The 13,536-nt window shown below is 36.9% G+C and overlaps 1 protein-coding gene across 3 annotated transcripts in view; it reads left to right on the forward strand.

The window, feature by feature from the left end:
- Nucleotides 1-13,536, forward strand: part of LOC110461636 (RING finger protein 17-like) — a 91,400-nt gene that overhangs the window by 58,340 nt on the left and 19,524 nt on the right. For all 3 annotated transcript variants that reach the window (XM_021515191.1, XM_021515193.1, XM_021515192.1), the window contains exons 32-37: nucleotides 862-1,004; nucleotides 3,255-3,439; nucleotides 8,015-8,184; nucleotides 8,736-8,858; nucleotides 12,006-12,092; nucleotides 13,329-13,481. In XM_021515191.1, coding sequence (XP_021370866.1) covers nucleotides 862-1,004; nucleotides 3,255-3,439; nucleotides 8,015-8,184; nucleotides 8,736-8,858; nucleotides 12,006-12,092; nucleotides 13,329-13,481 — 861 coding nt within the window. The remainder of the gene's footprint in view (nucleotides 1-861; nucleotides 1,005-3,254; nucleotides 3,440-8,014; nucleotides 8,185-8,735; nucleotides 8,859-12,005; nucleotides 12,093-13,328; nucleotides 13,482-13,536) is intronic.

The following is a 13,536-nucleotide window of genomic DNA, read 5'->3' on the forward strand; positions in this document are numbered from 1 at the left end:
CCACATCTACAACTCTTTCGTACCGTTATTCACTCTCTGACTCGCAATCCAATACTTCCAACGCATCCCATATTTCCATCGAATCCCATATATCCAATACTTTCAATACACAACGGAATAAACACTCAAGTGACCCCGACTGACACAGTTCAAGAGGTCACGAGAGTTCACAAAATGGCGACGTCCATACACACTAGCAGGGTATACGTTCTCTGCAAAAACATTACATTTCTCACTCTCTCCAGACGGTTCTTACCCTGGACTAACGATTAACCAAGATAATCAAGGTATTTACATCTGAATAATAACCATATTGAACACTGGAAAACATGTGTTTGACAACTCCAAGATATTTACAACATTTAAACTACTGTCACACTGGTAACACTACAGTCAGTGACTATTATTGAACAATTCAGGGAAATATCATACTTCATGACAAACAATCCAGTAAAATACCACATTTTTACAATAACTTCGAAATGGTTAAGATCCCCACCCCAAAACTATATATACAATTGTTGGGCATAAAGAGACGAATACAGTCATGATATTAAAATTTATCCTGGGGTCTGGCCACAACCCTAGATTGAGATCCCCACCCCATAACCATACATAAAATTGCTGGGCATGAAAAGTCTAATACAGATATGCTACAAGGATTGGCCTTGGGGTCTGGCATATTCCCTTGGATCTTATTTGGATCTTATTTTGCCATGATTGCTTAGATATCCAGGTGATTGATACAGGCCCTCTGGGCCTCTTGTTTTTATGTAGAAATAAAAAAAAAAATAGAAAATGAAGGCAGTCTATGTGTACCATGCATAATTGTACTGAAGCTGTAGTGTAACTTTTTCACAGGGAGACATGGAAAACGCATCACTAGCTATAGATCTGTTGATGGAGGAACACATTGCTGAGAGTGCACTAGAACCCTCTACACACAGGTTTGTCTCTCTCGGAAAGAAGATTGTGGAACAGGGACTAGGAATCCCAACCAAGAGGTAACTCTACAGAACAATAAACTGTCACTTGTGTTGATCTACCACAGGTTTCCATGGTCAGAATTTCCAATTCTCCACGGAACTTTCATAGTTTTGGCAAAACCTCTGACCTACAACTATGTCTGTCTGTCTGTCTGTCTGTCTGTCTGTCTGTCTGTCTGTCCGTCAGTCCGTCCACAAATTTTGTTCCTGGCTGATATCTTTAATATTTATTGACTGATGTACATGAAACTTGGTCAAGATGTTCAGTTCATAAAAATACACATTGAGGCAAAAAGTCAAGGTCAAAGGTCAAGGTCATTAGGTTCAAAGGTCAAGGTCAAATTTTATATTTTTTCACTGATGAACATGATGAAGCAAAGTTAATCAGAATTAAACAATGAGTCAACTGACCAAAGGTCAAGGTCATTGGGTAAAAGGTCAATGTTAAATTTTGTAACTTTTCACTGGTGAACATTTCGCTATGACACTTTGAAGCAATGTTGTTCAGAATTAAACAAGGAGTCAATTGACCAAAGGTCAAGGTCATTGGGTAAAAAGTCAATGTTAAATTTTGTGACTTTTCACTGGTGAACATTTCGCTATGACACTTTGAAGCAATGCTGTTCAGAATTAAACAAGGAGTCAATTGACCAAAGGTCAATGTCATTGGGTAAAAAGTCAATGTTAAATTTTGTGACTTTTCACTTGTGAACATTTCGCTATGACACTTTGAAGCAATGCTGTTCAGAATTAAACAAGGAGTCAATTGACCAAAGGTCAATGTCATTGGGTAAAAAGTCAATGTTAAATTTTGTGACTTTTCACTGATGAACATTTTGTTATGACATTATGAAGCAATGTTGTTCAGAATTAAACAATGAGTCAACTGACCAAAGGTCAAGGTCATTGGGTAAAAAGTGAATGTTAAATTTTGTGACTTTTCACTGATGAACATTTTGTTATGACATGATGAAGCAAAGTTTATCAGAATTAAACAATGAGTCAATTGACCAAAGGTCAAGGGCATTGGGTAAAAAGTCAATGTTAAATTTTGTGACTTTTCACTGGTGAACATTTGGCTATGACACTTTGAAGCAATGCTGTTCAGAATTAAACAAGGAGTCAATTGACCAAAGGTCAAGGGCATTGGGTAAAAAGTCAATGTTAAATTTTGTGACTTTTCACTTGTGAACATTTCGCTATGACATTGTGGAGCAAAGTTGTTCGGAATTAAACAAGGAGTCAATTGACCAAAGGTCAAGGTCATTGGGTCAAAGGTCAATGTTACATTTTGTAACTTTTCACTGGTGAACATTTGGCTATGACACTTTGAAGCAATGTTGTTCAGAACTTAACACAGAGTCAACTGAACTTAGTTCAAGGTTACTGGGTCCAAAGGGTCAAGGTCAAGTTTTGTATTTTTTGCTGATGAGCATTTTGTTATGATATTAAGAAGCAAAGTTGGTCAGAATTAAAGAATAAGTCAACTGACCAAAGATCAGGGTCACTGGGTTAATGGTCAAGGTCATTCGGGTCCAAAGGTCAAAGACAAAGTGGATCTCTGACTTTGATCCTGGCTCTTGATGGAGAAGGTATATAAGGTGAAATAAAACAAATCAAAGCTAACAAATGAGTATTGCACCGGTAATTACATTTCTGTTAGCCCAGCAAATATGGAGGTGGAAGGAAACACATCACATCATAGTACATGTAAAATGTATATTTGCTTCCTTGCGATTCTTTTTGAAGTCCAAATGTCAAACGTCAAGCTCAGCTATATGGGCAGATTGCTTCTTGATGATTATGGGGGATATAATTGCCACAAGACGAGGCCCTTACTGACCTGTCAGTGTTCTAGTTATGACATCACTATAAGTTAGTTTAACTAATGAATTCGTGAAGATGTGGATTAGGTCAGGTGAAAGCATGATGTCAATAATCCTTCTTTCTTTGGAGGGAAATGTTATTAATGTGATTTTGCATTTAACCGATCACCATCTTGGAATTCTAGGAGCTACACCAAACTGCTAAGCCTTTGATTTTGTATTATCTGCCATTTGATGCCCCTAAGAGCCTTTGATTTTGTATTATCTGCCATGTGATGCCCCTAAGAGCCTTTGATTTTGTCATGACATATTCCAGTGGTGTAGACAAGTTCTATATATCAAGAGCGGAACGTTTGTATTTTAAAGATGTTGTGACTTGTTGTAAAATATCTACTCTCAGTATACAGTATATGTGATCTCTGTGTGTAACTGTTGTGTACAGAAATGAGGAAAAGGCAATCCCTCAGAAGTTCTTGGAGCCGACTGAAATTCTGCTGTATGAGGAGCCCCGAGATGTGTCTTGTGTGTATTACTTTCCTGCTGAAGTACCTACCTACTCGTCCTTCAAAGCTATACCAACCTATGTAGACCTGAAAGCAGTTATCTACGTACAGGATACCAAAAATGGTAGGTGTCTCTCTCCCAAAATATATAAATAGCCAACAGCACTCGAAACAAAATCTTCAAATAATAGGCATCGCTCGCAACAAAAATTGTAAAATAAGTAGGCATCACTTTTCCAAAATATTGAAATGGTATTTGTCACTTCAAAATCTTTGTGAATATGGTGTGAGAAAAACCCATGTTCCAAAATAACTTTATATTTTGGTAAAACAACATGCAGCAGTTCATATGGTAATACAACATGGGGATTTAATCACAATACAGGAGTTACTATGGTAATACAACAATGATTTAAACACTACAGCAGTTACCATGGTAATACAACATGGGAATTTAATCACAATACAGGAGTTACTATGGTAATACAACAGGGATTAATCACAATTATGGTAATACAACAGGAATTTAATCACAATACAGGAGTTACTACGGTAATACAACAGGGATTTAATCACAATCCAGCAGTTACTATGGTAATACAACATGGATTTAAACACTACAGCAGTTACCATGGTAATACAACATGGGAAGTTAATCACAATACAGGAGTTACTATAGTAATACAACAGGGATTTAATCACAATACAACAGTTACTAATGTAATACAACATAGGGATTTAATCACAATACAGGAGATACTATGGTAATACAACAGGGACTTTAATCACAATACAGGAGTTACCATGCTAATACAACATAGGGATTTAATCACAATCCAGGAGTTACTATGGTAATACAACAGTTATTTTAATCACAATACAACAGTTACTATTGTAATACAACATAGGGATTTAATCAACCATGGTAAGACAACATGGGAATTTAATCACAATACAGGAGTTACTATGGCAATACAACAATGATTTAAACACTACAGCAGTTAGCATGGTAATACAACATGGGGATTTAATCACAATACAGGAGTTGCCATGGTAATACAACATAGGGATTTAATCAACCATGGTAAGACAACATGGGAATTTAATCACAATACAGGAGTTACTGTTGTAATACAACATAGGGATTTAATCAACCATGGTAAGACAACATGGGAATTTAATCACAATACAGGAGTTACTGTTGTAATACAACATAGGGATTTAATCACAATACAGCAGGTACTATGGTAATACAACAGGGATTTAGTCACAATACAACAGTTACTATTGTAATACAACATAGGGATTTAATCACAATCCAGGAGTTACTATGGTAATACAACAGTTATTTTAATCACAATACAACAGTTACTATGGTAATACAACATAGGGATTTAAACACAATCCAGGAGTTACTATGGTAATACAACAGTTATTTTAATCACAATACAACAGTTACTAATGTAATACAACATAGGGATTTAATCACAATCCAGGAGTTACTATGGTAATACAACATAGGGATTTAAACACAATCCAGGAGTTACTATGGTAATACAACAGGGTTTTAATCACAATACAGCAGTTACTATGGTAATACAACAGGGAGTAATACAACATGGGGATTTAATCACAACACAGGAGTTGCCATGGTAATACAACATAGGGATTTAAACACAATCCAGGAGTTACTATGGTAATACAACAGTTATTTTAATCACAATACAACAGTTACTAATGTAATACAACATAGGGATTTAATCACAATACAGCAGTTAATAGGGTAATACAGCATAGGGATTTAATCACAATACAGCAGTTAATATGGTAATACAGCATAGGGATTTAATCACAATACAGCAGTTAATATGGTAATACAGCATAGGGATTTAATCACAATACAGCAGGTACTATGGTAATACAACAGGGATTTAGTCACAATACAACAGTTACTATTGTAATACAACATAGGGATTTAATCAACCATGGTAAGACAACATGGGAATTTAATCACAATACAGGAGATACTATGGTAATACAACAGGGACTTTAATCACAATACAGGAGTTACCATGCTAATACAACATAGGGATTTAATCACAATCCAGGAGTTACTATGGTAATACAACAATGATTTAAACACTACAGCAGTTACCATGGTAATACAACATCGGGATTTAATCACAATACAGGAGTTGCCATGGTAATACAACATAGGGATTTAATCACAATACAGGATTTACTATGGCAATACAACAGGGATTTAATCACAATACAGGAGTTGCCATGGTAATACAACATAGGGATTTAATCAACCATGGTAAGACAACATGGGAATTTAATCACAATACAGGAGTTACTATAGTAATACAACAGGGATTTAATCACAATCCAGCAGTTACTATGGTAATACAACAAAACACTACAGCAGTTACCATGGTAATACAACATGGGGACTTAATCACAATACAGGAGTTACCATGGCAATACAACATAGGGATTTAATCACAATCCAGGAGTTACTATGGTAATACAACAGTTATTTTAATCACAATACAACAGTTACTATGGTAATACAACATAGGGATTTAAACACAATCCAGGAGTTACTATGGTAATACAACAGTTATTTTAATCACAATACAACAGTTACTATTGTAATACAACATAGGGATTTAATCACAATCCAGGAGTTACTATGGTAATACAACAATGATTTAAACACTACAGCAGTTAGCATGGTAATACAACATGGGGATTTAATCACAACACAGGAGTTGCCATGGTAATACAACATAGGGATTTAAACACAATCCAGGAGTTACTATGGTAATACAACAATGATTTAAACACTACAGCAGTTACCATGGTAATACAACATCGGGATTTAATCACAATACAGGAGTTATTATGGTAATACAACATAGGGATTTAAACACAATCCAGGAGTTACTATGGTAATACAACAGTTATTTTAATCACAATACAACAGTTACTAATGTAATACAACATAGGGATTTAATCACAATACAGGAGATACTATGGTAATACAACAGGGACTTTAATCACAATACAGGAGTTACCATGCTAATACAACATAGGGATTTAATCACAATACAGCAGTTACTATGGTAATACAACATGGGGATTAATCACAATACAGGAGTTACTATAGTAATACAACAGGGATTTAATCACAATCCAGCAGTTACTATGGTAATACAACAGGGATTTAGTCACAATACAACAGTTACTATTGTAATACAACATAGGGATTTAATCACAATCCAGGAGTTACTATGGTAATACAACATGGGGATTAATCACAATACAGGAGTTATTATGGTAATACAACATAGGGATTTAAACACAATCCAGGAGTTACTATGGTAATACAACATAGGGATTTAAACACAATCCAGGAGTTACTATGGTAATACAACAGGTATTTAATCACAATACAGCAGTTACTATGGTAATACAACAAAACACTACAGCAGTTACCATGGTAATACAACATGGGAATTTAATCACAATACAGGAGTTACTGTTGTAATACAACATAGGGATTTAATCACAATCCAGGAGTTACTATGGTAATACAACAATGATTTAAACACTACAGCAGTTACCATGGTAATACAACATGGATTTAAACACTACAGCAGTTACCATGGTAATACAACATGGATTTAAACACTACAGCAGTTACCATGGTAATACAACATGGATTTAAACACTACAGCAGTTACCATGGTAATACAACATCGGGATTTAATCACAATACAGGAGTTGCCATGGTAATACAACATAGGGATTTAATCACAATCCAGGAGTTACTATGGTAATACAACATAGGGATTTAAACACAATCCAGGAGTTACTATGGTAATACAACAGTTATTTTAATCACAATACAACAGTTACTATTGTAATACAACATAGGGATTTAATCACAATATAGGAGTTACTATGGTAATACAACATAGGGATTTAATCAACCATGGTAAGACAACATGGGAATTTAATCACAATACAGGAGATACTATGGTAATACAACAGGGACTTTAATCACAATACAGGAGTTACCATGGCAATACAACATAGGGATTTAATCACAATCCAGGAGTTACTATGGTAATACAACAGGGATTTAATCACAATAGAGCAGTTAATATGGTAATACAACAGGGATTAATCACAATACAGGAGTTACTATGGTAATACAACATAGGGATTTAATCACAATATAGGAGTTACTATGGTAATACAACATAGGGATTTAATCACAATACAGGAGTTACCATGGTAATACAACATAGGGATTTAATCACAATATAGGAGTTACTATGGTAATACAACAGGGATTTAATACAGGAGTTACTATGGTAATACAACATAGGGATTTAATCACAATACAGCAGTTACTATGGTAATACAACAGGGATTTAATCACAATACAGGAGTTACTATGGTAATACAACAGGGATTTAATCACAATACAGCAGTTACCATGGTAATACAACAAACAAAGGTATGTTATCACAGTACTGCAGTTATCTGAGCAAAATTTACTTCATGGGTCAATTTATAATCACAAATTTTTGGAAAAGTTTGATTTCTCAAAAATAACCATTATCTATTTGGTAGCACTGAAGTAATGGAAATGTTGGGAGCCTAACATATTTTGTTTTTGTAGAACAAGCATTGGCGAAACTTTCAGAGCGTCTGAATAATAAGTTTGGTAACAGTAAACCCCATGGCTTTGACATAGACTGGAAGGTGGGGCAGGCAGGCGCTGCAAAGTTCCACCTGGACCAGTTGTGGTATCGTGTTCAGGTGGTGCACATAGAGGCAGATCTCATAAAGGTATAAACTTATCGCCGCCTTACCATTCTGATTCCTTCATCAGCAGAATTACTACCAGTTCATTAACACTTGAAACAGACCCATTATTCAATATTACTTGATACTTATGAACTTTGTACACATCATTATGTTGGTGATTTATTTTGAATTTCCCACAGAGTTTGTCCCTTTTCTGATGTTGTCCGTTTATGAATTTTGTCCAAACACTTACTTCCCTTCTTGACAAATATTTACAAAACCTCATTCATAAACATGATCAAAACCCAGATTAGTTGTGTGCTTGTGATATATTTTGATCTGATTACCATTTATAAATTTTGTTGAAATGAAACCCAGAACTATCCTTTAATGAAAATTGATGAAATAGATTTTCTTCAGAAACCACATGTGATATACAACATTTAAGTTAAAATGCAGCAAGTTACATCCAAATATGACTGGAAACAACCTCAAATTATTTGATACCTGTTCCATGAAATCATGTTGGAGTCATTGAAACTGTTTTCTAGAATCGTTTAATAATTGATCATTGTTAACAATTTCTTTGTTAGGTCAATTTTATAGATTTTGGAAATACAGAAATGATTTCACCTGACGTACTACGAGCAGATGTTGCCGAGTTTACAGATATTCCACAGCTTTGTTATGAGTGTGTCCTCAACAACATTGCACCGGTAAGTAACTTTACTAGTAAATACCAGAAACTGACTGGCTACAAGCTACAACCTGGCTATATCTAAAGACTGACCTTTAGCTCAGTGACCACCTGGCTGTATCTACTGACTGGCCTATACCTAAGTGACCCCCTGACTATATCTACTGACTGGCCTGGCCTATACCTAAGTGACCACCTGACTATATCTACTGACTGGCCTTTACTTAAGTGACCACCTGACTATATCTACTGACTGGCCTATAACTAAGTGACCCCCTGGCTGTATCTACTGACTGGCGTATACCTAAGTGACCACTTGGCTATATCTACTGACTGGCCCATACCTAAGTGACCACCTGACTATATCTACTGACTGGCCTATACCTAAGTGACCACCTGATTATATCTATTGACTAGCCTATACCTAAGTGACCACCTGACTATATCTAAAGACTGACCTTTAGCTCAGTGACCGCCTGGCTGTATCTACTGACTGGCCTATACCTAAGTGACCACCTGACTATATCTACTGACTGGCCTATACCTAAGTGACCACCTGACTATATCTACTGACTGGCCTATACCTAAGTGACCACCTGACTATATCTACTGACTGGCCTATACCTAAGTGACCACCTGACTATATCTACTGACTGGCCTATACCTAAGTGACCACCTGACTATATCTACTGACTGGCCTATACCTAAGTGACCACCTGACTATATCTACTGACTGGCCTATACCTAAGTGACCACCTGACTATATCTACTGACTGGCCTATACCTAAGTGACCACCTGACTATATCTACTGACTGGCCTATACCTAAGTGACCACCTGACTATATCTACTGACTGGCCTATACCTAAGTGACCACCTGACTATATCTACTGACTGGCCTATACCTAAGTGACCACCTGACTATATCTACTGACTGGCCTATACCTAAGTGACCACCTGACTATATCTACTGACTGGCCTATACCTAAGTGACCACCTGACTATATCTACTGACTGGCCTATACCTAAGTGACCACCTGACTATATCTACTGACTGGCCTATACCTAAGTGACCACCTGACTATATCTACTGACTGGCCTATACCTAAGTGACCACCTGACTATATCTACTGACTGGCCTATACCTAAGTGACCACCTGACTATATCTACTGACTGGCCTATACCTAAGTGACCACCTGACTATATCTACTGACTGGCCTATACCTAAGTGACCACCTGACTATATCTACTGACTGGCCTATACCTAAGTGACCACCTGACTATATCTACTGACTGGCCTATACCTAAGTGACCACCTGACTATATCTACTGACTGGCCTATACCTAAGTGACCACCTGACTATATCTACTGACTGGCCTATACCTAAGTGACCACCTGACTATATCTACTGACTGGCCTATACCTAAGTGACCACCTGACTATATCTACTGACTGGCCTATACCTAAGTGACCACCTGACTATATCTACTGACTGGCCTATACCTAAGTGACCACCTGACTATATCTACTGACTGGCCTATACCTAAGTGACCACCTGACTATATCTACTGACTGGCCTATACCTAAGTGACCACCTGACTATATCTACTGACTGGCCTATACCTAAGTGACCACCTGACTATATCTACTGACTGGCCTATACCTAAGTGACCACCTGACTATATCTACTGACTGGCCTATACCTAAGTGACCACCTGACTATATCTACTGACTGGCCTATACCTAAGTGACCACCTGACTATATCTACTGACTGGCCTATAACTAAGTGACCACCTGGCTATATCTACTGACTGGCCTATAACTAAGTGACCACCTGGCTGTATCTACTGACTGGCCTATAACTAAGTGACCACCTGACTATATCTACTGACTGGCCTATAACTAAGTGACCACCTGGCTATATCTACTGACTGGCCTATAACTAAGTGACCACCTGGCTATATCTACTGACTGGCCTATAACTAAGTGACCACCTGACTATATCTACTGACTGGCCTATACCTAAGTGACCACCTGACTATATCTACTGACTGGCCTATACCTAAGTGACCACCTGACTATATCTACTGACTGGCCTATACCTAAGTGACCACCTGACTATATCTACTGACTGGCCTATACCTAAGTGACCACCTGACTATATCTACTGACTGGCCTATACCTAAGTGACCACCTGACTATATCTACTGACTGGCCTATACCTAAGTGACCACCTGACTATATCTACTGACTGGCCTATACCTAAGTGACCACCTGACTATATCTATGACTTGCCTATACCTAAGTGACCACCTGACTATATCTACTGACTGGCCTGGCCTATACCTAAGTGACCACCTGACTATATCTATGACTGGCCTATACCTAAGTGACCACCTGACTATATCTACTGACTGGCCCATACCTAAGTGACCACCTGGCTATATCGAATGACTAGCCTATACCTTAGTGACCACCTGGCTATATCTACTGACTGGCCTATACCTAAGTGACCACCTACTATATCGAATGACTAGCCTATACCTAAGTGACCACCTGACTATATCTACTGACTGGCCTATACCTAAGTGACCGCCTGGCTATATCTACTGACTGGCCTATAACTAAGTGACCACCTGGCTATATTTACTGACTGGCCTATAACTAAGTGACCACCTGGCTGTATCTACAGACTGGCCTATAACTAAGTGACCACCTGACTAAATCTATGACTGGCCTATAACTATACCTAAGTGACCACCTGCCTATATCTACTGACTGGCCTATACCTAAGTGACCACCTGGCTGTATCTACTGACTGGCCTATAACTAAGTGACCACCTGACTAAATCTATGACTGGCCTATAACTAAGTGACCACCTGGCTATATCTACTGACTGGCCTATACCTAAGTGACCACCTGAGTGACCACCTGACTCTATCTACTAACTGTCATATAGTTATGCTAACACCTGTCTCAAACACCAACTGAAAATAATGTTTGTGCAGAAAATGATTGATATTGATTAAATGCATGTAAATAAACATGCTTAAAACCATTGCTTGATATGCAGTGGGTAATGTCTAATGTTTCAGTTCAGTAACAATTCTTTTGCAGTTCTATGATGGGAAACAGGTAATTTTGGTATATATATGTTTTTCAGTTGACAGAGGATGGCACATGGACGGTACCTGTTTTAGACCAGATTCACAAGTTACTTGTCTCCAAACCCTGCTCTGTAGAGATACTGGTAAATATTCTGTTTAGGAATAAGTTTAAGAAATTGTAGAGATGTAAGTCTATGAAGGAATTAGAATTATTGATTTGTCACACAAAATCATAAGATATATATCTGTATTACGGAAGATTAAAATTTTCATTGTCACTTACTGAGACTAAATTTTAACTTTTAACAAAATATTGAGAGATACTGTACTATAACCTTAGGAAAGTGTAAGTGAAGTATTGGAGATAATGTACTGTACAAGATAGGAAAGTGTTAGTGAAGTATTGGAGATAATGTACTGTAGAAGATAGGTAAGTGTAAGTGAAGTATTGGAGATAATGTACTGTACTAGATAGGTATGTGTAACTGATGTATTGGAGATAATATACTGTAGAAGATAGGTATGTGTAACTGATGTATTGGATATAATGTACTGTAGAAGATAGGAAAGTGTAAGTGAAGTATTGGAGATAATGTACTGTACTAGATAGGTATGTGTAACTGATGTATTGGATATAATGTACTGTACAAGATAGGTATGTGTAACTGAAGTATTGGAGACAATGTACTGTAGAAGATAGGTATGTGTAACTGATGTATTGGATATAATGTACTGTAGAAGATAGGAAAGTGTAAGTGAAGTATTGGAGATAATGTACTGTAGAAGATAGGAAAGTGTAACTGAAGTATTGGAGATAATGTACTGTACTAGATAGGTAAGTGTAAGTGAAGTATTGGAGATAATGTACTGTACAAGATAGGTATGTGTAACTGAAGTATTGGAGATAATGTACTGTACAAGATAGTAAAGTGTAACTGAAGTATTGGAGATAATGTACTGTAGAAGATAGGAACGTGTAAGTGAAGCATTGGAGATAATGTACTGTAGAAGATAGGAAAGAAGTGTAACTGAAGAATTGGAGATAATGTACTGTAGAAGATAGGAAAGTGTAACTGAAGTATTGGAGATAATGTACTGTAGAAGATAGGAAAGAAGTGTAACTGAAGTATTGGAGATAATGTACTGTACAAGATAGTAAAGTGTAACTGAAGTATTGGAGATAATGTACTGTACAAGATAGGTAAGTGTAACTGATGTATTGGAGATAATGTACTGTAGGAGATTGAAAAAATTGATGCTGTCACTGTTTAGATACTGTAACTAACAGATTATTGAGATAATGATCAAAACTTACGGAAAAACTTACAGAAACTGTGGAGAAAATGTTGATTTGAGATTTTTATTTTTTTTACTTACAGAAGATTGATGCTAATTTGCAGTTAATTGTTAAAATAAGCATGGATGGAGAAAACGATCTTGGAGATGCCCTCTGTTATAGTGGTGTTGCCTTCCACCCAGACAAGACCAGTGAACTTGTATCTCAGAGTCATAAAATAGCCAAGGTTGTAGAGGTATGTAGTCATAAAATAGCCAAGGCTGTAGAGGTATGTAGTTATAAAATAGCCA

The sequence above is a fragment of the Mizuhopecten yessoensis genome, unplaced genomic scaffold (assembly GCF_002113885.1).
Source record: "Mizuhopecten yessoensis strain PY_sf001 unplaced genomic scaffold, ASM211388v2 scaffold10643, whole genome shotgun sequence".
Taxonomy (NCBI): Eukaryota; Metazoa; Mollusca; class Bivalvia; order Pectinida; family Pectinidae; genus Mizuhopecten; species Mizuhopecten yessoensis.